The following is a 22,242-nucleotide window of genomic DNA, read 5'->3' on the forward strand; positions in this document are numbered from 1 at the left end:
AAGTTTCCATTATTGCTATTGAGTAACATAGAATAAGACCGCGGTAAAAAAAAAACATGTTTTGTATTCCACTCGATTGGTTGTATTCCATTCGGTATTCTATGCTTGCCCAATGTGTACATGAATATCTATAGGTACGCTTTTATACACATATTTCATTGCAATATGCACCCAATATCAAGCATACACGCTCAGCCAAAGATGAGTAATACGATGATGATGATTTTGAAAGTAAACGAAGCAAAAATCGATTCATAGGAGAACCTATAGTAAGGGGCATGATGATGATGCTCTGTGAAAAACAGAGGGCACTTATTAAACATACATACATATGTATGTGTATGTGTGTATGCGAATGTCGTTGAACATTTAGAATTTTGGCTTTTAGGATCAACTGTTGTTCTTCTTCAACAAACTTTCTCAATTTTCAAGAATAAATATATTTTATAAATTTTCACACAAAGAATTTATTAATTTTCTTATTAAGGTAATTTATTTGTATTTCTTTATTTATTGAAAAACACCAGTAATCAGAAATAATAAAAAACAAGCGCCACAAATTTTAAATATGATAGGTAACTGTGGATCAAATGTGCCTCTTGTTGTCACTTTTCCTTTCTCATCTATTAACCTTATGCTCAAAAGCCAAATTCATCTGACACAATTCCATTTCTTTTTTTTTTTCGAGTTACATACTTACATAGATACATATGTAGGTATATTTGCATCGTCTATGCCGTTGAGTCCAGTCGTTTTATGCTGTTACGAGTATTACAAAATGGTTGTGTTCGATAACGCAGTCATTTTTAATACAATAGTTATTTCTAATTTTTGCAATTAGGCGTTCGTTAACACCAAAAAAATATCCATTACTAAAAATTGAGAGAGCAAAGTGACAATTCGATGCCAGAGAAAAGCTCAATATGTGCTGGAGAAATTTTGGAAACCAGTCTTTTGTGCACCAATGGCCTCGCGCTGGTTTGAAAATATAATTTGTAGCCGGAAAAGGTAAAATGACAAAGACAACAAGAAGAAAACGTGAGTATACGAAGTATATTTATGGTAAATTTTGTGAGCAACATAAAAATTGGTAAACAAACTCAACTAGACGTATCTTCTATTGTTTTTTGGAAGTGATGGCAAATTTTGCATTCGCTGCCTTTTTTGGCTTTTCTGTCTCTTTAGGAGAGAATTTTCACTTACGCTCTTGATTTGGATTGATGTCTGGTGATGGCTAATTTTGTTATTGAACACAACTAATAACAGCAATAACAGAACACAATTGTTGACAGTTCAACTTAATGTCTTTAATATATAACTATTAAATCAAAGGTAATGATAAAAGTTGTCAATTTGAACTTACGGATTCTGAAACCGATTCTTCATCGGATTCGGACAGGTCTGGTGGTTGACGGGATAGCTCCGTATCTGTATCCGAGTTTTCACTAGGCCGCTTCTGTCGAGTTCCAGACGAGGCCAACGATAGATTGGACGATGTGGACGACGAGGCGGAACGAGGATTACCGGCTATGACGGTGGGTATACCAACAGCGGCTGCAGCATCAGCCGCCGAAGCTTTCAGTTTTTGCTTAATTGCAGCTACTGCTCCAACACGTGACGACGTTCCGGTGTTATTATTACTTGTATTATTTACGGCACCATCGCCGTTAGTTTTTGCGGGAATTGAGGCATTCTGCGAGGAGCTCACTAATAATGACAAGGGATTTGTTTTTATTTGGTAAATTTTTGCCTTTGCAGAAGCAGTTGTGGCAGCGGAGACGGTTGAAGCATTGTTTGTGGATTTCTTATTTGATGAACCCAATGTTTTCCCGTTGCCACTACCACCGGCTGTGGTAAAAGACGTTGTTGTATTGGCAGGTGCGTTCGAAACTATTGCAGGAATAGATGACGGAGTAGAGGTGACATTGTTATTGTTAGATCCTGGACAGCCATCAATACCAACTCCCGTATTTGTAACGGTTGTTGCTGGAGTCGTCGCTGTACCACTAACGCAATCCGCTGCTATGGCGTTTACGTTATGGTTGGCACTTGACGAGGCTGCTTTGGCGGCTGCAATTTTAGACATTTTACTGCTAGTGTTATTGGTGTTGCTGATGCTATTGCCATTAGTGGCAGCAGCGGCTGCGGGAACTGCGGAAGCAGAAATATTAATATTGTTTTGAATTAATTTTGTTTTAGTAACTTTACTGTTATTATTGTTGTTAGCCGTTTTTTTGCAACTTGTTTCAGTGCCAATGGTAGGTGTGCTATCGATACAACTATCAGTGCAGATACTGTTGGCGGTCAAGACTTTATTGTTACCACCAATTTGCTTTGTCGCATTCCTCGACAACTTTTTTACAGTGTAATTGTTACTACTTGAGATGTTGGTAGTAGTGCCAGATGTAACAGCAGCTGCTGCTACTGCTGCCAATTTTAGACTACTATGATTGCTTTTATTGTTGGTGCTGTTGTTGCTATTGACAGCTTTCTTTATTGATTGCAGGTTCGCTGACTGCTTCAATTTGGTTGCAGTAGACTTTTGTGCTTTAATTGTTGATGCCACTGTAACTGCTGATGCGGGTGTTGTTGTTTTATTAATATTAGACACTGACGTTGGTGCCGATGTTGTTGTTGTAGCAGCTGAACACACACTTAGGTCGTTCCTTTTTTCATCATTAATCATTTTCCTCCGTTTTATGTTAAATTATTTCACTACACTATGCGTATGAGTGGGAATTTTTTTTAGTTTCACTTTGTTCTGTTATGATTTAAGTCACTTTTTTTTTAATTTATAATTCGTTTCAGACCAGATTGTTCCACTTAGTACTATTTATTGAAGATTTTCTGATATCGCGTAAACAAATGGCAGGCAATTAGGTACAAAATAAGATTTGTACACGTATTTTAGCACTACGACAATGTGAAATACGTACTTTGTGTGCGGTAATTAGTAGAAGAATAATGAAAAGACAAAAAATAGAGTAGAGCAACTTTAGGTTGACTTAATGCACTCGCTGTGTTCGCACCTTTATCCTTTGCCCTAAACGTGTTTCCAGTGCTACCAGCAGAGGTAAAACTGCACAAGAAACATGAACTTGAAAGACCTAAAAAGAAAAACTACTATACGGCGAAGATTAAAAAAAAAAATTAAAAGAACTACCACGACATAATAATATTAAATTTAAAAAGTGATGAAGTAATGTTCTGGCAACATTGATATCAATGATCCACAAACAGCCAAGGCGAATCCACACATGGTGAGTTCATTATAGCAACTTTCTTTTTTTTTTGTTTTTGGCAATTTTCTGGTTGGAATGTCAATGTGCCCTGCTTCTTCGTTGTTGCCTTATTTGCTTATTTACATTCAAATTTTGACAAACAAACTACCAAATTACAAAATCACAGTACATATAAATGTTGCTACTGCTCCAGCTAAGTCGGCTCCTATGAATTCGCCTTGACAAACGACTTTCGAATACATTATTTGCGAGTTATTCTTCAAACAAATTTATCAATTTCTTTTAACGTGATTTTAATTATTTTTTTCGAACAGATGGCAACACTAATATTCTTCGCTAATTAGACACTTTCTCGAGTTCTTCTTGATGACTATTCTTCTTACATTTTACATTTTTCAAATTTTCCGTTTTTCCACTATCCTCTAGATGGCGAATATTCGTTTTCGTAAAAAGAAATTCCTCGAACAACTCGAACAAGAAAAAAATGGCTTACGTGCCCCTACTTCATAACAGGGGCGTATACAACCAAGTGATCCTGTGAAACCTCTAATAAACACAACTCACTCTTTTATAGATATGTAACTCAGTCCTCTAATTGTTACTTTTCGCCGTTGGATTTTCATTCGGTTTTATGTAAAATTTTTATGGACTTTTCATTTAACAGGTTAACCAAACATACATTATATTTGTTCGTGCCATAATTACAACTGCGTACTAAAAACAATTATTAACCACATATAATTAAAAGATATGTATTCATGGCATGATTAGGTAAAATTAAACACCTAACTTCCTTCATTCGATAAGACAAACTGTGATCGTATAACTTTAATGAATGCACCCTTTTGGCCTTACATTGTTCATAAATATTTATTGTATTGTAAGTATATTATTATCTAACAAACTTGGAAACATTTAAGATTTTAAATACTTTCATTTATATTTTGTACCACTACCGACCAATGATCAATCAGCCGAACGGACGAGCCATAGGCACCTACCGAACGAACGATTCACATTTTTCGAGACTTCTCGGAAGCAAAGCACAAAGCACAAGTCGAAGGAAAATGGCCACAAAGTAAAAAAACGAACAGCAGCGGAGCCGCACTCACATCGACTCACTCATGGCTTCACATACAACCACACACACACACGCACGTATTTCACATAAGCCAAGTGTGTAAGCAATGAAAATTTTTCTCGTGAAAGGCAAACTTTTCAAACGCATTTTTACAACTTCAACTTTTATTTACCGCTCAGAAATTATGATCAAATAACACTCTTGCACTTTAATTATAGTTTTTCAATAGTTCTATGATTTACCGTTGCGATTTTCTAGCAATTTTTTGGAATTTTCTGCTGCAGCGATATCGTTTTCGGTATCGTTCCGTCACGAACGAACGACAGGCACGAGGAACAATTCGTTCGTTTTGTCCAAAGAAGAACAAGCATAGAATTAGCGAGAAAAAAATATTGCCACATGTCAATATTCTCTTCACTAAGAAATATCTAACATATCTAAAGTTTTAAAGCATGTGGGAGTAGGAAGAAAGGCGTGGCATATATATACTTTTCTACTCAGATTTATTTTTTTGCAAATCGCACATACATACATCGAGATATATATTCGAAATAAAAAAGTATTTGCTTTGCGGAATAATTTCTATAAAAAGTGTTTATTAGAATTACTCAGCATTCAATTAATAACATTTGTTTATTTAATTTTTTTATAACCATTTAGAGAAGTTGATTATATTAAATACTAGCAAATGCTATACCCGCTTAATTATAACAGTAAAGCAAAGTAATTTTTGGTATTGTAACTCTTTCTAACTACTGCAAACAAAAATATTGGTTGCTGGATAACGGTCTCTTGAAAAATACTGGAAATCAAAAACATGAATATGAATAGGGCTTGCTCCGGAATTTCAATATACTTATATATGCACTTGTATAAAATGTGTTTCTAATCGGGGTTAGTCTACTAATCGGGATTTAACTAGAAGCTAGTACCAGTCGACCAGCTGATTCGACTTATTTTAGATGTATTCTGTTCCCTAAAATATCAAATTCTGTTAACCAATTACTTTGAGTACTGGAGCAGTGCACTCAACAGAAATGCTTGAAACAAAATTGTGAGAAAAAGACTTGGCTGCTACAGCTAGAGAACTTGACAGCACATTTTTGTCCACTTCGCACATATTCTTTTGCTCTTCCAATTAGTTGTTTGCCACATCTTAGACAACGTTCAGAAGTTGGAATTATTGAAAAATTTATAAATTTTCATTTTTAGTACAAATATTAAAAATCCTCCAACTTTTATAGCTTACCCCAATGGATTATCAGTTTTAATAATGCAGCATACCGTTGGGCTGGCCCTGCTGGGAAAAATAAGAAGTTAGAAAAAGTTCCTTAAGTAAACATTTGCGGAATTTACAAAATCCTAAACAAGTAAAATTTTATCCGAAAAGAACTAACACATTTTTCGCTTATCAGACATTTATAAACCTCTTTTTAGGCATCCACTGATTATTTTCTGATAAAGATTTTAATCATGCGTTAATGAAATGGATGTTGTTGTTGTAGCAGCATACATATATGGGGTATGCTGCTGAAGTGACAGTCCGCGGCCGGATATAAATACAAGTCGTTCCGGTTGCGTACAACCGATTGTCGTAGGAACATTAATAAAAAGGTCTTTAATTTGCTGCTATATACTTTAATTTGCTTACAAATATTCTTCATGTTCATACTACAGCAAAAACCATACAAGTTTGTACACAATTTTTCAAAATTGCATTAAAACTTTCCACTTTGTAACTTTTAACTTTTTCTGAGCATGAAATTTTATAGCCTGATTTTTAGTGCAAGTGCAAGCGTCAAGTAATTAAAATACATAATGTTGTTTTCTCTACAATTTTTCTGTCGACAGTGATAATCTTTTTCTTCCGTTTAAAAAATTCGTACCTTGCATGGAAGACATATTGCGAAAAAATATTCAACTGTATTTCGTAGTCACTTTAAATTTGCACTTTGTTATACTAAAATTCGATTTGCTATTCAACTGGTTGAAAGTTGACAGATTTTATGATTTTGTGGAAAAGTTTGAAACTGAAATGGTTTATATGGATCATATTTTTATAAAAAAAATTTTATTTTGACCTTGAAACGCTCCTTTGCTTGTCTGTATAGAAACAGCATAGCTGTCTACTTCACAAGTGTCAAATATGATTGACGTATGAAGTCAATTGCAAAATTATAAATCTTCTATAGGGTGATAAATTTTGCGCCACCTTGTAGAAACTTTTCATAACTTCGAGTTTATACTTGACAGTCTGGCAAAGAAAACAGCAATACGTTCACACTCTTTTACTAATTCGTTCGGGATTCTCTCATTGTCGCTGTTACTGTCTATGATTTTTCGAAGACAGTCAATTTCGAAAATGATTTGATATAACAGGCCAACTCGGCGACGTATTGTTGTAATTCGCAGAAGAATCGAAGTCAGTTCACTTAAAGGGAATTATCTTTATGCCAAGGCTACACAAGCAATTTGTCCCCTCTTTGAAAACAGATACGTATTTTCAATTATCTTCAGTCTCATTGTCCTGTGTCAACCCGAGCTAAGGGTCCTACTCGTTAATGTACTTTTTTCGTATTGAGTTGACAACCCAGGAGAGTCACGAATATTCAGAGAAATTAAGAAATGTCAAAAATACTGTTGTGTTTGAAGGGGAATGTACGTACGAAGGCGAATTCGCTTTTGAATTAGCTGAAGACAAAGCGAATTGAGGTGAAAGGACAAACTTCTATCAACATTGTACAATGTCTATCGCCTTTGAAATGGGTAAAAATCGCAGTATTTGTTTATTTATAATATTTAATATTTATTTAATTTGTTTAGACGAGCGACTGCAGGAAATTTTCCATTTACGACCTTTACAGGACGAAACTATTGCCTATCGCAATAATATAAAACTTTACCAAACTCTGATGAAGCAGACTTGCAAAGCGGAACTTCAGAATATTGTGACTAAACCTTTTTTGTATACGAAATGTAATAACTTATTAAAATTGATTTTCAGGTAAATGTAGAAATGGATATTGCGTGCACAAAATTGAGAATGCCCGATCCAAAATTAGTGCCACCACTTTCTGCCAACTGTATGGATTGCACACCGAAGGCAAGCCGTGTTTATTTCCCTTTTCATATGTTTTTATTTATTACAATATATTTACAGATAGAATCACTCCTGGAAGAAACTAAGATGACTTCTATAGGAATGAAACTGCTATAACGTCTTTGTCTTTTGTATTCACTAAATTGGGCTTGATTGTTGTCTTATTTTGTTGAGGCTTTTATAAACCATATGTAAACACTCGAATGATGGATGCAAACTCTGAAATATAATACAACAAAATTGAATTGAGGCTACTTCATGATACTATAAAAAAGCAAATAACCCTCCAAACACCTTCATATACATAAGTATACAGCAACATTCAATATATAGTCTGACTTCCTAAACGTCAGGTGCGCTGCGTAAGTACAAAGTCAGATGCTCTTAAATAAAAAAGTCTGATGCGTAATCGTTTGAAGTTCCAAAATGCATGCATCATAAACGCAAATTACTCAAGACAGCATTTTAATAAGCAAACATCGCAATGCTAAATTGCAAAGCGACGTTTAGGAAATCAGCCATACTCTTCAATATGATACGTGTTTATATGCATTTTCCTTCACAGTTTTAAAAATACGTATACACATCTTTGCAAAAAAATACAAAGGCTCTAACCAACATTTGGGTTATTTTATAGAAGAAAAAACATAAAACTTTGTTTTTCGTCTTTAGTAACCACTTTGTATTGAGTACCAGTAAGTGTAAAAAAAGACTCGAAAAACTGCTGATTAGGGTCTTTCTACCTTTAGTTACGATATGTACGTATATGGGTTGCTTACATTGAAAAGGGCAATTATCGGTTTCTTTTGAAAAATATCTCCTTTTGTTCGAATGATAAGTATGTAATGCACATCCATCTAAAGAAAAATCTAGTTTTAATATCAGCTAAATTCAGGAATTAATCAAACATACATTTTCAATCACCTCGTTTATTACAACATCATAAATACTGTTGGCAGGAATAAATAAATTTAAGGTACGCGACAAAAATCGCACTGTGTGGCATTGAAGAGCGAGGTCCAGGCAGAATAGAATTTTTTCTAAAACAAATCACAAAATTAGATTTAAATGCTCCTGTAAGTTTAGTTTAAAAAGTACCAGTTTGAATTAAGGAAAATAAACCGAAGAGTCGGTAAATTAACCAGAAAAGGAAGCTGAAGTCGCACAATATGTGTCCTTTGAATAATAGGCAACTTTTAGATTTCAAAATGCTATACACCACATACATAGTTATAAGCATACATATGTGCTTAATTTGTTTCCTTTTCTGAGTGGTATATCGCAAATTGGTTAGTTCTATTTCAACAGAATCTTTGCCATATTCGCGCAAGGTAAGCTCAAGATCTGGTCTCTTACTGCCGGTGTATCTTTGCCCCAGACTCTGATATTGGCATATTTGCGTAGTGCACTCTTTGGACGAAGACATTGGAGTATTATGATTTATTTCTATTTATACCTTAAAAAATATGAGTAGTGATAATCGTTTTTTGTTTTTTTAGTTAATTCAACCACTCACTACTACTGTTGTCAAAAATAAGTTGACGTTTATTTTATTCCCTTTCATTCGTTTATACCGATCAAATCGGACAGTGTCGGTGTTTAAGGTATCTATGTTTTATAAAATTTGTAGCAGTTGCATAATCGAAGTATTCAATGTGATGATGTGCTTATGAAATTAAGACCCGCTTAAGATAATGAAAATAAATAAATAAAATAAATGGAGAGTTTAAGAAAAATTTGTAAGTATGCTACAAATAGACGGATTTTTTTCTTGATTTTACTAGGTGTGTTGATCATCAATTCCGCCATTACAACACGTTTATTCTGCTTGCTCGCAGTTTGTCATTATCCCTACCATTAACACGAATATTCGTAAATATTGACGAAACAGAAATGAAAAACGTTCTCTGCTAAAACTGACATACAGCCATCTGGCGGCAGTTTAGTAAATATCTCGGCAATGCCGCATTTATTTAATTTGTAAAATGTTTACAAGTGGAAAATGGTTATATATGCTTGATTATTAATTCTACAGTAATTTATATTTTTTAAAACCATCATTCGAAATGAAATTTGTCGACAGTAGATACAAATCTTACAAACTCGCGCGCCATCTCGTGGCTGGTGCTTTAATATGAGATGATTTGTTGAGACCAAAGGTCGAAAATTTTTATATTGTGAATCCAAGATATGTGCACATATCTAAATTGTAGCGGCGTATCAGTTTGATAAACGATATTGAAATAAAATTCGTATTTTGTATAATTCTTGTAATCGCTTAGTAAATTTGCTTCTATGGCTGGTTATTTTGTAAATGCAACGCTGAGCGCTGCGCCGCCATTTTCGAATGACGAATGTGAACACACACACGGATTCACAGATTGAGAGATTCGTCGGACTGGAACAATCGGAATCGAAGGAATTAAAATCGTAAAATTTTAGCGAGTGGTGAAGACGACGACGACGACGGCTCGAATGTAAAAGCTGCGAATTTTTGTGTAATTTTGTAGATTGTGGAGGCTGTAGAAAATAAAGAATAAGTCGCTAACGATTTTAACTAATTGTAAACGCGTGTGCAACAATAAATATGCGAAGACGCAAATTAAAGTGTTGAACGGACGAAAGCAAATATATTTGAAGTCAGGCGAGCATTAATTACGAGTAAAAAAAAATATATATATATAAACTGAATTGAATCAGAAAGGAATGAAAAAAGTGAAATAGTGTGGCCAGCGCGAAAAACGTGAAGCTATAGCTATTGCATATATAGCAAAGAACTTAAAGACATAGCGGTGGAGATTTTTAGATTTAGCCGATTTCATCATTGCGGTAGCGGCGGGTACGAAAATACAATTAATTAATTTTTTTGAGTGCGGTGTTGGTGATATTTATCAATTTGCAGTGGAATTGTGAATCTAAAGTTATATGCATATATTCCTTTTAGATTGAGATTTGTTCCTGGTTATGAGGTGGGGTGGTGGTGGGTAGTGCAAATGCGTTAAGATGAAGTCGCGGCATGAGATGCAAAATACTCGGTATTTGGAATTGTGTGCAGAAACAGAACCGCCCGCTACTTCGGAATTATGCGCCCACCTCAAACCATATATTTTTTTGTTTTGAGGTGCTTCTTTCGTATACGCTCGTGTGTGTACAACACGGTAACGCGTCACAACTGCAGCCACGGCAGCGCGTCTACGACGTCGTCTACCAACTATTGACGCGTCGTCCTTTACACCCCTTGCTGGCAAGAGTCATACATGTTTGTGGAACTTAATTCATTAATATGTTGAAAAGTCGTAGGGCGATGATACATTTTGTTTTGATTCATTTCATTTCGACATCTTTGTGTAGCTGAGGTTTCATTGGGTGTAAGCATGTACGTGTGAATGTTTTTGCTTATGTTTGATTATGTGTGTGTGTTGACGAGTTTATCGGTCGTTTCTCGTGATTTTCCTCTATTTTCGTCATCGTTTTCACCTTCTTCACCCAAAAGTCTCTATTGTGTTGATGTAGCTATTCCTACTGGTGTAATGATCCATGGTGAATTATCGTTGCCGCTTGCTTACTTGCGTGGTGAGTTGATGCATATAGCGTGTGTGTATCCATTATTTTGTTAATTACTCTCGCTGGGTTTCCAAGTCTTTTTTTTTTTTTTTTTAGAAAATTTGGGCTCACTTTTAGCGGATTTGTTGTTATTGAATGTTTACAAAAAATATACAGAAAGTTTGTAAGAGTGTGTGAAATCAGAGTGGGATGGATTGATGAATGGAAAGCAAATAAATTTTTCTCATTGAAGAAATTAAAAAAAAATGATTGGCTTTAGTGAATATATTTAAATATGTGTATATGAAGATAATATCGCAATAATTTATTTTATGCCTTTGGCAAGTGGCATGTCTTCTTCTAACCCCGACTAGAAAGGGCACAGACGAAACTTCTGTGATCTATTCTTCTCTTTACCTAAATATCTGTAGCACTCTTGTGTTCTATCAGTTATATTTTTTTGCCTATGGCGCTATTAAAGATCTACATTGGGGTGCGAGTAGGAAAATTGGTAAAAGAAGTTGATGTGGTATCAATCGATGCATATTGGCCCAGTGTTAATAATATGAAGCAAAGTGTAAGTGAACAAGGAAAAAGTGAGGTTTGACTTAAGAGATTCATAAAATTTTTGATAGAAAACAGCAACATTTGTTTTTTGTTAATAAATTTAGTGATATATCCTGTCGACTATTTTGTTAAAATTTTCCATTTGCACCACGAAGTAGATAATCTTTACATTCAACTTTGACTCTACTATAAACAGTATTTTTCAATAAAATAATTTATTAAATAATAAATAAAAAAGGTAATTATCTACTGTTCTGCCCGGGTGCCAATATTTATGCGTACCAGTATTATGTACCCAATATTAATATTGCAAAAACTGAGCTTTATTCTTTTCAAAAGTTGTTAACAAAGAAACAATTTCATAAAAGTTGTATTTTGGATCACGCTAATTACTCACTCACTCAATAACAAAAATGTAAACACAAAATGGGCGGCGAAAATAAACTTTAGCAAGTAATGTCTGATATTGCCACTTTATTGAAATAAAACGTTGATTCAGTTTTATTAATAAAGTGTCGGCGTTATTGAGCGTCAGATTTCGTGGGCGCCAGATTTATAAGAGAAACTTTGGAATTTGGAGTTTCTAACAAAAATTTAAAACCAAACTATTTTTGAATATAAATAATATTTTAATATGTAGCGAACATTTTTAATAAAAAATGGCGCGATATATATTAATTTTTGAATATAAAAATAATATTTTAATGTATACTTAAATAACTATATTAATAAAAAAAAAATAATAATAATAAAAAATATAAATAATAATGAAAATATATATGTAAATAATAATAAAAAAATATAAATAATAATAAAAAATGTAAATAATAATAAAAGTATATAAATAATAAAGGAAGATAAGTGTTCAAGTGTTGTAATACGGCTTTTTGGTGCATTAGTGACCGACGAGATCCAGGACAAAACAGACCAATAGCTACTGGATTGGACAGTGTACAGACAGACAATCAACGACATTCATCGGAAGACACTTACCACCTTCTTAAGCTCCCGACCCCCGGATGCCATTATCGGAGTCCAACCACCACCCATGGCAGATGAAGAGCTCCAGCTTCCCCGAGAGTCCTGCGTAACCTTGTCACAATTTTGTAGCAGGTTAAACTCCTACTTATCCAAAATTGACCCAAACATACTAATCATATGTCCGATATGTGAAGGCACCCTGCACGACACTAAACACCTTTTCACATGCCCCATCAAACCCACTCATCTAACACCCCTCTCCCAACAACAACAACCACCACAACTTTTCTGACATTGTTTTTCTTAATAAACTCTAAACGGGTTAAAAAAGTTACGCACCGTTTTTGAAATATTCTTGATAAATTTTAATTCCTGGGCTGTAAAACAGCACGTGATTAAATAAAGCGCGTCAGAATTGTTGCAATTCAGTGCACACATTTAGGAACAATTAAGAAAGAACAAGTGTAAAAACTAAACAATTTCGATTTTCGCATACAAAATATAACTTCCATAATCCATAAGTTATTAAAAATTTATATACATTTTTTTCTATATTCTGCGAAAAATGGGAGTCAAAAATTGGAGAATACAGCATGCGAACAGCAAGAATGCCGAAAATTGTCTTGCAGGCCATATGGTTGATGATATACTTTTTATAGTACCTGCACCATAAACTAATACATACAAACATTAATATAAAATTTCTCCAAAGCTTCATTCGCCAAAAATAAATAAATAAATGAAAGCAAAATAATAACAGTAAAAAATAAAAATGGCCAATGGCCAAAATAAACGGCCAATGCCGTACATATCGGATATGCATCTTACAAGTAGTAGCAAACAAGCCAAGCAGTATCATTGACTCTTGGCCCCTCAGTTACTTCGAAGCTTCTTAATACATATTTACTGCTTTATACTCGCATACCGCTGATCAGTAGAATCGCTTTTGGCCACCACTGACATTTCGCATAAGCTTCGTTTAAACTTAGAAGCGGTCATCAAATTGCTTGTCTTTTGCATTTTGCACGCTTTTGTTTGTATTGCATCCACCCAAACAGACGTCCAGTTAGCCAACTTGAGCGTTGTCGTGTTTTAGCGTCCGTCCTCTTTGTGCAACCGATTCTACCGATTCGGACTATCACGACACCGCCGAAGATGACGAGATGCCGTATGGTTTATTATTTTGTTGTTTCTTTGTGGAGTTCATCGTGAAATGCGCGTTTTTACGATTTTGTGTATCTATTTTAACTCGTCATGTTGTTGAATCTGGCAACGAACAGTTGATAATTTTGTTGTTATTTTTAAGCTTCCTTAACTTTGACTGGTAAATGCGCTTTTTTCGCAATGTCACCTCCTTTGGCGCTAATGTGGTGCCACACTTTCTAATACTGCTACTGTTGTTCTGTTGAGTATCGTTTGCTGGATGAGTGTTTGTTGTGGTAATTTAGTTCGCATGTAGGTGTATGCCACCAATATGTACACATTTACCACCCACTTGGTATTTAAGGCTAAGGCCGTATATCTTCCACTGTTTTCTTCTGTATTCATAAGTGAAGGTGTTTAATGATGGTTCAAAATAATACGGCAAGAATATGTGTAGATCATAATTAATATTGTGATTGTTAGTATTAATGGAACCAAGTTGAAAACTGGTTTGTTTACAATACACAATACTCACTATGAAACAAGTATTGAGTACCTAGCATTGCGCAAAATATCGCTATAGTAAGCGATGATTAGTCAGTTCTCACGACGGTTCGGTATACGTTACCATAATGATGGGTTTTTTTATTCGGCCAATGACTGTAAATGCAGCACATTCCCACTGCATTCGCTGAGAGGACTATTTCGATATAAAATTTCGCACAAATATATATATTACAGGTGTTTAATGCTGTATGTAAACCATCGGACATTAAAGTCATGATTTACGTAACGAACTTCTTGATAATATATCTGTAATATCCATAGACAGTAGACATGAGGCTGGGTTTATGTGCTGAGCATATCTTGTAATTTTACGCAATTTTCCTGCATGAAACCAAATATCCACTGTTGATTGAGAGAATGCAGAATGTTGCGCATATCGCTCTATCGCTAATCGTCACTCAGTGACTTTGTCAGAGTCAGCTGTTGAGCTGCCAAAGTGAATAAACAAAGATAATGCGTTTTCACACGTTGTAGGTAAGGTGCATTCAAAGAGTTTGCAAAGAAATACGGAAAGTAATAAATTAAAAAATAAATAATAGTTCCAGCAAATATCAATGTCTGCGAAATACTTTCTGCAAAAACGTACTTTCATAGAAATTACCGACACTTTTGACAACAAAATGGGTTGTCTGTGGTTTTCATTGCCATATCTGAGTGCACCTTTAATATAGTGATTCATAGTTCAGTAATAGGTAATATAATGCTTTGTTAGGCACTAAGCGTGTCTGGGTGTTTTTATACATTTGAAGGTGTACCCGATTTTGTTTATTAGAGGTAAATAAATGATCTTCGTTTCAACAAAGTAAATGTAATGATAATATTAACATACGTAGTGCATACATATACTATTTATTTAAATAAAGAGGCAACGACTACCATGAGCTTTCTAAAGTTTCACTCCGTAACTTCATTAACAACTAGCTGGTGCGCATTACCATCCTACTGATTATATGCACAATCTCTTCTTATCAAAAATTGATTTCCATGCGCCTTAGTACCTAATCGGTGTGCTCCCTAGAGGGGGGGAACGCTTGCGAGCTTACCGGTGTTGCCAACATTTTGCTCATTTCGCTTTTTGGAATCCAAGCAAAACTGTATAAAAATATTTTACTTCACTGAAAATTATTCACGCATCTTTTTTTTAGCATATTTGAATTAAATTCTAAAATTAGTTTTTAGTGTCGTCTGCGCCAAAATATGTTTTTCTGATTCAGGTTGGTATCGGAAGTTGGCAATACTGGTGGTAGCAGCTTTTACTCACATGAATGAAGCACGATTACATATATATGTACATACATATGCACGTTTGCATGCTTTAAGATTGCACAGTTGCAATTATAAATACCTATACGGGGGAATATGTGCTGATTACCGGCATTGTTTTTAAACCGGTTTCTTTTTAAGGTTTTATTTACGGTGTGTTGTGTTTATTACACACTTATTTGTTATACTACAGAAATACTAGCACTCAACTTTATTAGTTTTGGTAATTTTTCTTTACTAACGAACTGCCTTGAGAGATCGAAAGTAAACACTTGAACAAATGTACCTTATGGATTTTCACAACCAAATTGCCGAGCGCAATCTTCAGTTGATAAGTCAAGACACACCATCATCATAGGCGACGTCGCTATGTTTGCTATGAAAGTTGTGTGACTGACGTTCGCTAGGTACATAAATAAATAGTATATACTACAATATTTTGTTTAGTAAAATATGTGATTGTTTTTGTTTTGTTTTATTATTTTGCTCGTGTATTCGTCGGCAAAGCAACTTCGTGGCTTCCACGCATTTCTCTGTTGCTAAATTATATGTAGTATATTTATGTATGTATGTGTGAATGTATTATTGTGTGGGCTGTTATGAGTGTACGATTTGAGTGCGGTATCACGTTGTTTAAAAATATGACATGTATGCTTTTTATGCATATGTATGCGCATATAATTTTTTGTTGGAATTTCTCTACAGACCTTTCCTTATGGTCCTAATTGGCCGCTGAGGATACAGTAGAACTACCTAATTTGGAACTCTTGAATTTAATACACCAGTTTGTGAAATGACATTAAATTCTTGGTTTCAGTAATTACATAATTAATATTGCATGCTTGGCGTGTTTACTTTTGTGCTCGTAACCAACACAACTTGTCGGCCTAGTGTCGGCTCGTGTATAAATCCTAACATTAATCGCATACCTTTGAAACCCATTGACCTAATACATGCATACAAACAGTCATATATAAGTTTAGCAAGAAAGATTCAAGAGTGATGGAATACATTCGCATTGAGAAAGATTGCGACAACGGTGAGGGTAATTCGGGCTGTGTCGTAACAATACGGCGTTGTTATTAAATAGAATACAGCAATAAATATTAAATTATTAGTTGTGTCCGATAACCAAATTTGCCATCAATCCAAATGCCGAGCGTAATCGAAAATTCTCTTCCAAAGAGAAGAAAAAGCAAAAAAGTTAACGAAATTACCATATATACTTTATATATAATTTTTTTTGTTAATAAATTTTCCATTCTATTGTTTCTGACTATAAAATGCAAATCTCAAACCAGCGCAAAGGTATAAGTGCACAAAAGACTAGATTTCAAATTACAAAATAAATGAGTTCACGGAAAGTTCAGTTATAGCCATTGTACAGATGCATAAGAAAGTTGTTGTCTAAAAATGCCCACAGTTGAGATCACCTGATTCCAAAACGCTCTTTTATGTAACATGATTGCATTAAATGATTCAATTTCATAGAAAAATGTATCAAAAAGTCAAAATAACATAAAATTGAGATTTTTCTGAATAAAAAGCATTATTACAGCTAAGAAATATATTAAAAATATTTGTTATTGTAAATCTTTCAAGTCAAAGAAATTATTTTGCATTTTTTCTCTTATTTTTAATGTTACCATAAAAATTCTAATTTGGCATAGCAACAGCGGCAATACACTCAAGCAAAAAAACCAAGCACTTACACCGTCACACACTTGACTGTCTGTCAAACTCACAGCAAGGGTGCCTGTCAAAAAGTAGGAAGAAGAAGAGTGGTTTTAATTGTATTTTTGTGCAATGGTCATAGCTTGCAGATCATATGTTTTCATGATGGATAATTTTTGCTGACTAAAATTTCTCCAGCACAAAACAAAGGTTTCTTGCCTTGAACTGTTACTTCGCTCTCTCAATATTTGACTGTTACAATTTTATGTGTTAAAGAACACGACTATAATGTCACCCAATCAGCTAATTCTGTCAAGTTCACTGAGAACAGGCTAGCCGTTTACGGATGTCCGAATCGCTGTACTCCTTTCACTTTTCTTGAGCTTAGGGATGCTGCTACAATAACTGAAAAAAAGATATAAATATGCTAAAGTATGGCTTGGAAAACAATTTTCTTAAACTTGCAGTGGTCTGCTACTGGTATGCATATGGATATCTATGTAATTTACTCAAAAAAATTACATGGTTCTTAGTAATGAAGTCTCTATTTTTGTTGATTTTTCTTAAGATAAAAATGTATTTCTCTCTCTCTCTCTCTTAGTAAAAATAGTGTATGTATATGGATACATTAAAAAAATATTAAAATTTCTAAAATTAGTATCTTATTTGTTTTGTTTTAAAATGGCACAACATTTAGATTGCGCGAGAGCACATCACTATTTTGAACAATCTTGAATTTAATAATTTTTGAATTTCTTCTTTTCTGCGTGTTCATTATTTTTTCTTATAAAAGTACAATTCCTTGTTTAACAAAAACCATATATGTACAAGGTGGCCCAAAGTAACCTTGCGATGTTTTTTGGCTGAAATTAAAAAAAAAAAAATGAAAAACTTTGATTCTTCTTGTGGATTATTTTTATTTGGTCTTTTAATTTTTTTTACATCAAGTCGAGAATATGATGTCATGTAAATGGCCGCCGCCACAGCTGATTGCCATTTGAGCCCTTTTTATGGCATTTTCCATCACTTTGACCAAAACTTCCGGCGATAGGTCCTCACATTCTTGACGGATATTGTCTTTAAAAGCTGCAAGAGTCTGAGGCTTGTTGACATAAACCCGCGACTTCAAAAAGCCCCACAAAAAGAAGTCTGGAGGGGTAAAATCAGGCGATCTTGCTGGCCAGTGCAAATCGCCAAAACGGGAGATTAGGCGCCCGGGAAATGCATCCTTCAACATATCGGTTGTGGCACGTGCAGTGTGTGCCGTTGCACCGTCCTGTTGGAACCACATGTTTTCCAATCCCAATTCATCAAGTTGCGGCAATAAGAACTCGTTGATCACTGCTCTGTAGCGCTCACCATTAACAGTAAAGGTCCGATGACTCCTTCAGCGAAAACAGCACACCATACAGTGACTTTGAGCGGGTGTAATGGCTCTTCGTGGGTTACACGCGAATTTTCAGTGCCCCAGAAGTGTAAATTTTGCTTATTTACGTACCCGCTAAGATGGAAATGGGCCTCATCTCTCATGATTATATTTCTCTCATGATCATCTTCCTGTTGGTGGTGACTAAGGATGGCTTGAGCGTATGTTAGACGCGATTGGCGGTCAGCAGCTAACAGCTGATGCACCGTCTGGACTTTGTATGGAAACATTTTCAAATCTTATACCAAAATTCGCTGTAAAGACCGTCGACTGATACCCATTTGCGTGGCACGTCGTCTGGTCGATGTCGACGGCGCTTCCATGACATCCTCGGGTACAGCAGCAATATTCTCTGCAGAACGGCTACTCCGGGGTCTGCCACGCCTGGCAGCATCTCGTGTTGTGCCAGTCTCTTCGAGGCGAGCGGCTAAACGTCGCAGTGTTTCACCAGTAGGCGTTGGACGGCGAGGAAATCTGCGACGAAATTCACGTTGTGCCAAAGTCAGCGACCGATTATTGGTCAAATAAATAGTCAGCAATATTCCGCGTTCTGGAGCAGTGTAGCGTAGCATTGTTTATTAACGTGTATTTCGCATGTGTTTACTACACAAATGTCAAAACAGAATTGAAATTAGGGGCCAATCGCAAAATGTATAGCATTTTCTGATAGGAGGATTACTTTAGCGCCACCTGTTAAATGCACGAACTTTTTTCATATGAAGAAAATGCGAAACACCGTCGAAAAAAAGTTTTCTTTAATCAACGGGAGTTTGAAGCAAATTCAAACTGGCACTTTATAAAAAGAAAAATATGTACACTTGTATATTAATATATATTAGTATTTTGTACATATGTATGTATGTATATTACAATTTTACACATTTTTTGACAGTGTTTGCAATGTTGGTTAGCCGTGAAGCGCAACATGTGGTTGAGCCTATTCTCATTCTTGTTCACTACTTCGTTTGATGGCTCATCCAACTGCTCGCCACTCCTTACCCTAGTTACAACAGTGTGAAACTTACAGGCATTCATAAAACCATCTAAGTTTTCTTACATTCACATACATACACACATACATAGGGTAGATGAATGTACCTACACATGTAGATATGTATGTACGTGTAGCTTTGTATGAGCAAAAACACTGGAATTTCAAAGTCCCAAGCAATACAAGTTCGTGCATGTTCAAACGTCCGCCGCCGACGTTGTATAGTACACACCGTGGTTTGCATTTCGTGGCAGCGAAAATGCTTATAAGGGACTTAATAAAAGTTGTTTGCTTTTGGCGGATGGCGACTGTTTGTTGGCCATTGGTTGTGGCGCACTCATTTACCTTTACATATCTGTGTATGTATGTATATGCCCATGCTTACGTGTGTTTGCATGCTGACGAGCATTACTCATACCATTTTTGTATTTGTTGCAATTTTTTGTTTGTTTGTAAACAGAAAGTTTCGTTTTTTCCGATTGCACCAGTGGTGTATTTGTAATTCACTATTTTTCTGGCTACACACTTTTCCGTTGCATTTATTTTAATGGGCTGCCAAGGTGTTTGTCTTCAATTCTTTGTTTTTACATATATTATTGGCAAAAGCCTCTACATGGCCATTGCTGATAAAACAAACTAAAATACCAAAATAAAGGTATACAAATTGAAATGTCTGCAACGATTATAGTAACAACAAAAATTCAAATATTTACAATTTAAAAAATTTCCGTCGCTTGCGCAGCGATGAAGAAAAAGATACTCAGAAGTAAGTGATGACGCTGTCTGTTTGCTTTCACAATTTCATTCATTCATTCAATATAATACTCAGCTGCCGACGTATTGTTGTTGGCCGTGTGTGTGTTGGCTCTAAGTATTGTGCAGTGTTTAGCGCCGCCACGTTATGAGAGTTTTGACCTTTTCACGACGGAAGCATCGGCAATGGCGAAACAGATTACAAATTTGTCACAGTAATTTCGATAAAAGCAAAATGTGGATGTTAATGAGGAAAGGGGAAAAAGAACACAGAAAAAAAAAAGAAAACCAAAACAAAAATGTAAAAAAACCTGTCTCCTAGCGTAGTAAGGCACCAGTGTGAAACGTAAAATTTGTACAGGTTTTTGGCACGTGTTACGTAAACACTGCATGAATGGATAGCAACAGATTAAATAATTTGAGTAAATATGAAATCAAGCGCCTAAATAGAAGAAGGGCTGGTACCGAACAACACATGCATACGTACATGTATGTACTGCTTTCAACGATTTGGCTCGTGCTTTTTCTTGCCCTAAAGACCACCCTGTATATCCAACAAATATTAGTTTGGGGGGAAAAAGAAATCCATTTGGCCTCTGGTGACGATCCAGCATGCTTGTCCACCAGGCTTATATGTGTGCGTGTCGGGTGACACTCGTACTTGCTTCGTGTCACACATACTTGTTGTCGGCTTTTGCTTGATGAAAATCAAAAATTTTAGATATTAGCGTCAAGCACCCGACACGCACACATATAAACCTGCTGGACAGCATGCTGGATCGTCACCAGAGGCCAATTGTTTCTCGGTAGATGTCTGCAGTTATCGATGTCTCGTAAAGTATCGATCACACACAAGAATGAAAGAAAGAAGATTGCGCCCATCTGAGAGTACGTGACGTCACGTTTTTCCAAGTTGTGCAGTATTGCCAACCATTTGCTCTTCGCAATAAATTTAGTGCTTTTTTATACCGAAAATACGAAAATTTTGAAGTTTCGTGTTTGTTTCTTTTTTTTAATTTAAAGCCGAAACTTGAAGTTAAAAAAAAAAACTTTATTATTATTATACAAAAGAAGGTTAAAAAAGGCCACTCTAAGAAGATTTTAGTGCTAATGAAAATTAGTTGGTTCTTATAAAATTTGATATTTTGAAAGTGTGAATTTAATTTTTTGCTCCTTTTAAGGTTATGCAAGAATATTAAATGCCCCTCTCTCAACTCTTCTTAAGATTGACAACTTTTTAAACATTTTAAAAGGCGTTTGAATTTACTGAATGCGAATTAAAACCATAGAGGTGTAATCGTTTCTTCCGGCCATCAATCCTTAGTGGGACATAGGGCATCAAGAGGTGTATTCATTGTAAAAATAAGCCACCAAATACCAGAAAATACTAAAGAAACCATGCTGACATTTTTACAAAAAGAGTACCTTATCTAGTTACATATCCTCAAATATAGCAAATAAGTCGTTTCCTTAACAAAATAGTCTCGCTTAACAAAATAAAATAAATTAAATTCTACATAAGCATATCACATTTATTTAAAAAAAAACGCACATTCTAAAGACAATTTGTCACGCATACAAAGTTCTTTAAATGATTCAATAAAAATTTGTTGTGCAATTTTCTTTGAATGAGCATTTTAGTGCGTTTTTATATCCAAAGCTAGGCAGCACTGCAGTAGCGAGGGAGAGATTTGACTGCCGAAAGCAGAAGAACACCAACAACACCTGCAATCGCGGGCAATGCCACCAGATGTTAAAAAAAGTAAAGCTAAACAAAACTGAGTGAATTATTGAACTAATTTTTAAAAAATGTATATTTTACAAAATTATAAACATTACTTTTAATTAGAACAGGCTAGAAAAATGAAATGAAGAAAGAACTAAAACTCCGAGACTAAATAACAAAACAAA

At 35.1% G+C, this 22,242-nt stretch overlaps 4 protein-coding genes across 15 annotated transcripts in view; 2 read left to right on the plus strand and 2 right to left on the minus strand.

Annotated features, from left to right (window-relative positions):
* The window catches only part of LOC128855952 (ankyrin repeat and KH domain-containing protein mask), a 34,194-nt gene extending 29,533 nt beyond the window's left edge, over window positions 1-4,661 (minus strand). For 4 of the 8 annotated variants that reach the window (XM_054091222.1, XM_054091224.1, XM_054091221.1 and 1 more), the window contains exons 1-2: window positions 4,496-4,661; window positions 1,364-2,847 (exon numbers count right to left, since the gene is read on the minus strand). In XM_054091222.1, coding sequence (XP_053947197.1) covers window positions 1,364-2,686 — 1,323 coding nt within the window. In that variant the 5' untranslated portion in view covers window positions 2,687-2,847; window positions 4,496-4,661. The remainder of the gene's footprint in view (window positions 1-1,363; window positions 2,848-4,495) is intronic. The other 4 variants (XM_054091223.1, XM_054091219.1, XM_054091218.1 and 1 more) reach the window with 4 other exon arrangements.
* Window positions 4,662-6,965: 2,304 nt separating this feature from the next.
* LOC128855956 (uncharacterized) lies at window positions 6,966-7,668 on the plus strand. Its single transcript, XM_054091237.1, has 4 exons — window positions 6,966-7,089; window positions 7,147-7,271; window positions 7,328-7,426; window positions 7,484-7,668. Exons 1-4 carry the CDS (start codon window positions 7,068-7,070, stop codon window positions 7,538-7,540), a joined length of 303 nt encoding a protein of 100 aa, XP_053947212.1. The 5' UTR covers window positions 6,966-7,067; the 3' UTR covers window positions 7,541-7,668.
* Window positions 7,379-9,027, minus strand: LOC128855955 (uncharacterized). Of its 2 annotated transcripts, XM_054091235.1 has the most exons (5): window positions 8,940-9,027; window positions 8,522-8,879; window positions 8,336-8,463; window positions 8,203-8,280; window positions 7,379-7,642 (listed from the first exon to the last, which is right to left on the minus strand). In XM_054091235.1, the coding sequence occupies exons 2-5, from the start codon at window positions 8,847-8,849 to the stop codon at window positions 7,562-7,564; spliced, it is 615 nt and encodes a 204-aa protein (XP_053947210.1). In that variant the 5' UTR covers window positions 8,850-8,879; window positions 8,940-9,027; the 3' UTR covers window positions 7,379-7,561. The 2 variants fall into 2 exon arrangements, with proteins under 2 accessions (XP_053947210.1, XP_053947211.1); XM_054091236.1 differs by having other exon boundaries at window positions 8,348-8,463; window positions 8,522-8,955.
* A 44-nt stretch (window positions 9,028-9,071) lies between these two features.
* LOC128855954 (serine/threonine-protein phosphatase 4 regulatory subunit 3) overlaps window positions 9,072-22,242 on the plus strand; it is a 34,388-nt gene continuing 21,217 nt past the window's right edge. For 2 of the 4 annotated variants that reach the window (XM_054091231.1, XM_054091234.1), the window contains exon 1: window positions 9,426-10,262. The gene's annotated coding sequence lies outside the window, so the exon portion shown is untranslated. Of the gene's footprint in view, window positions 9,163-9,425; window positions 10,263-22,242 lie in introns of those variants that run through there. The other 2 variants (XM_054091232.1, XM_054091233.1) reach the window with 2 other exon arrangements.

The sequence above is a fragment of the Anastrepha ludens genome, chromosome 2 (assembly GCF_028408465.1).
Source record: "Anastrepha ludens isolate Willacy chromosome 2, idAnaLude1.1, whole genome shotgun sequence".
Lineage (NCBI taxonomy): Eukaryota > Metazoa > Arthropoda > Insecta > Diptera > Tephritidae > Anastrepha > Anastrepha ludens.

Bases quoted from the DNA above. Each gene is read 5' to 3' on its own strand.
- LOC128855956 (XM_054091237.1), top strand. From the start codon at position 7,068: ATGTCTATCGCCTTTGAAATGG. The intron at 7,090-7,146 runs GTAAAAATCGCA...TAATTTGTTTAG, and splicing joins GTCTATCGCCTTTGAAATGG to ACGAGCGACTGCAGGAAATT. The intron at 7,272-7,327 runs GTGACTAAACCT...ATTGATTTTCAG, and splicing joins AAGCGGAACTTCAGAATATT to GTAAATGTAGAAATGGATAT.
- LOC128855955 (XM_054091235.1), bottom strand. From the start codon at position 8,849: ATGTCTTCGTCCAAAGAGTGCACTACGCAAATATGCCAATATCAGAGT. The intron at 8,464-8,521 runs GTACTTTTTAAA...GATTTGTTTTAG, and splicing joins ATTTTCCTTAATTCAAACTG to AAAAAATTCTATTCTGCCTG. The intron at 8,281-8,335 runs GTATGTTTGATT...ATTTTTCTTTAG, and splicing joins TAAACGAGGTGATTGAAAAT to ATGGATGTGCATTACATACT.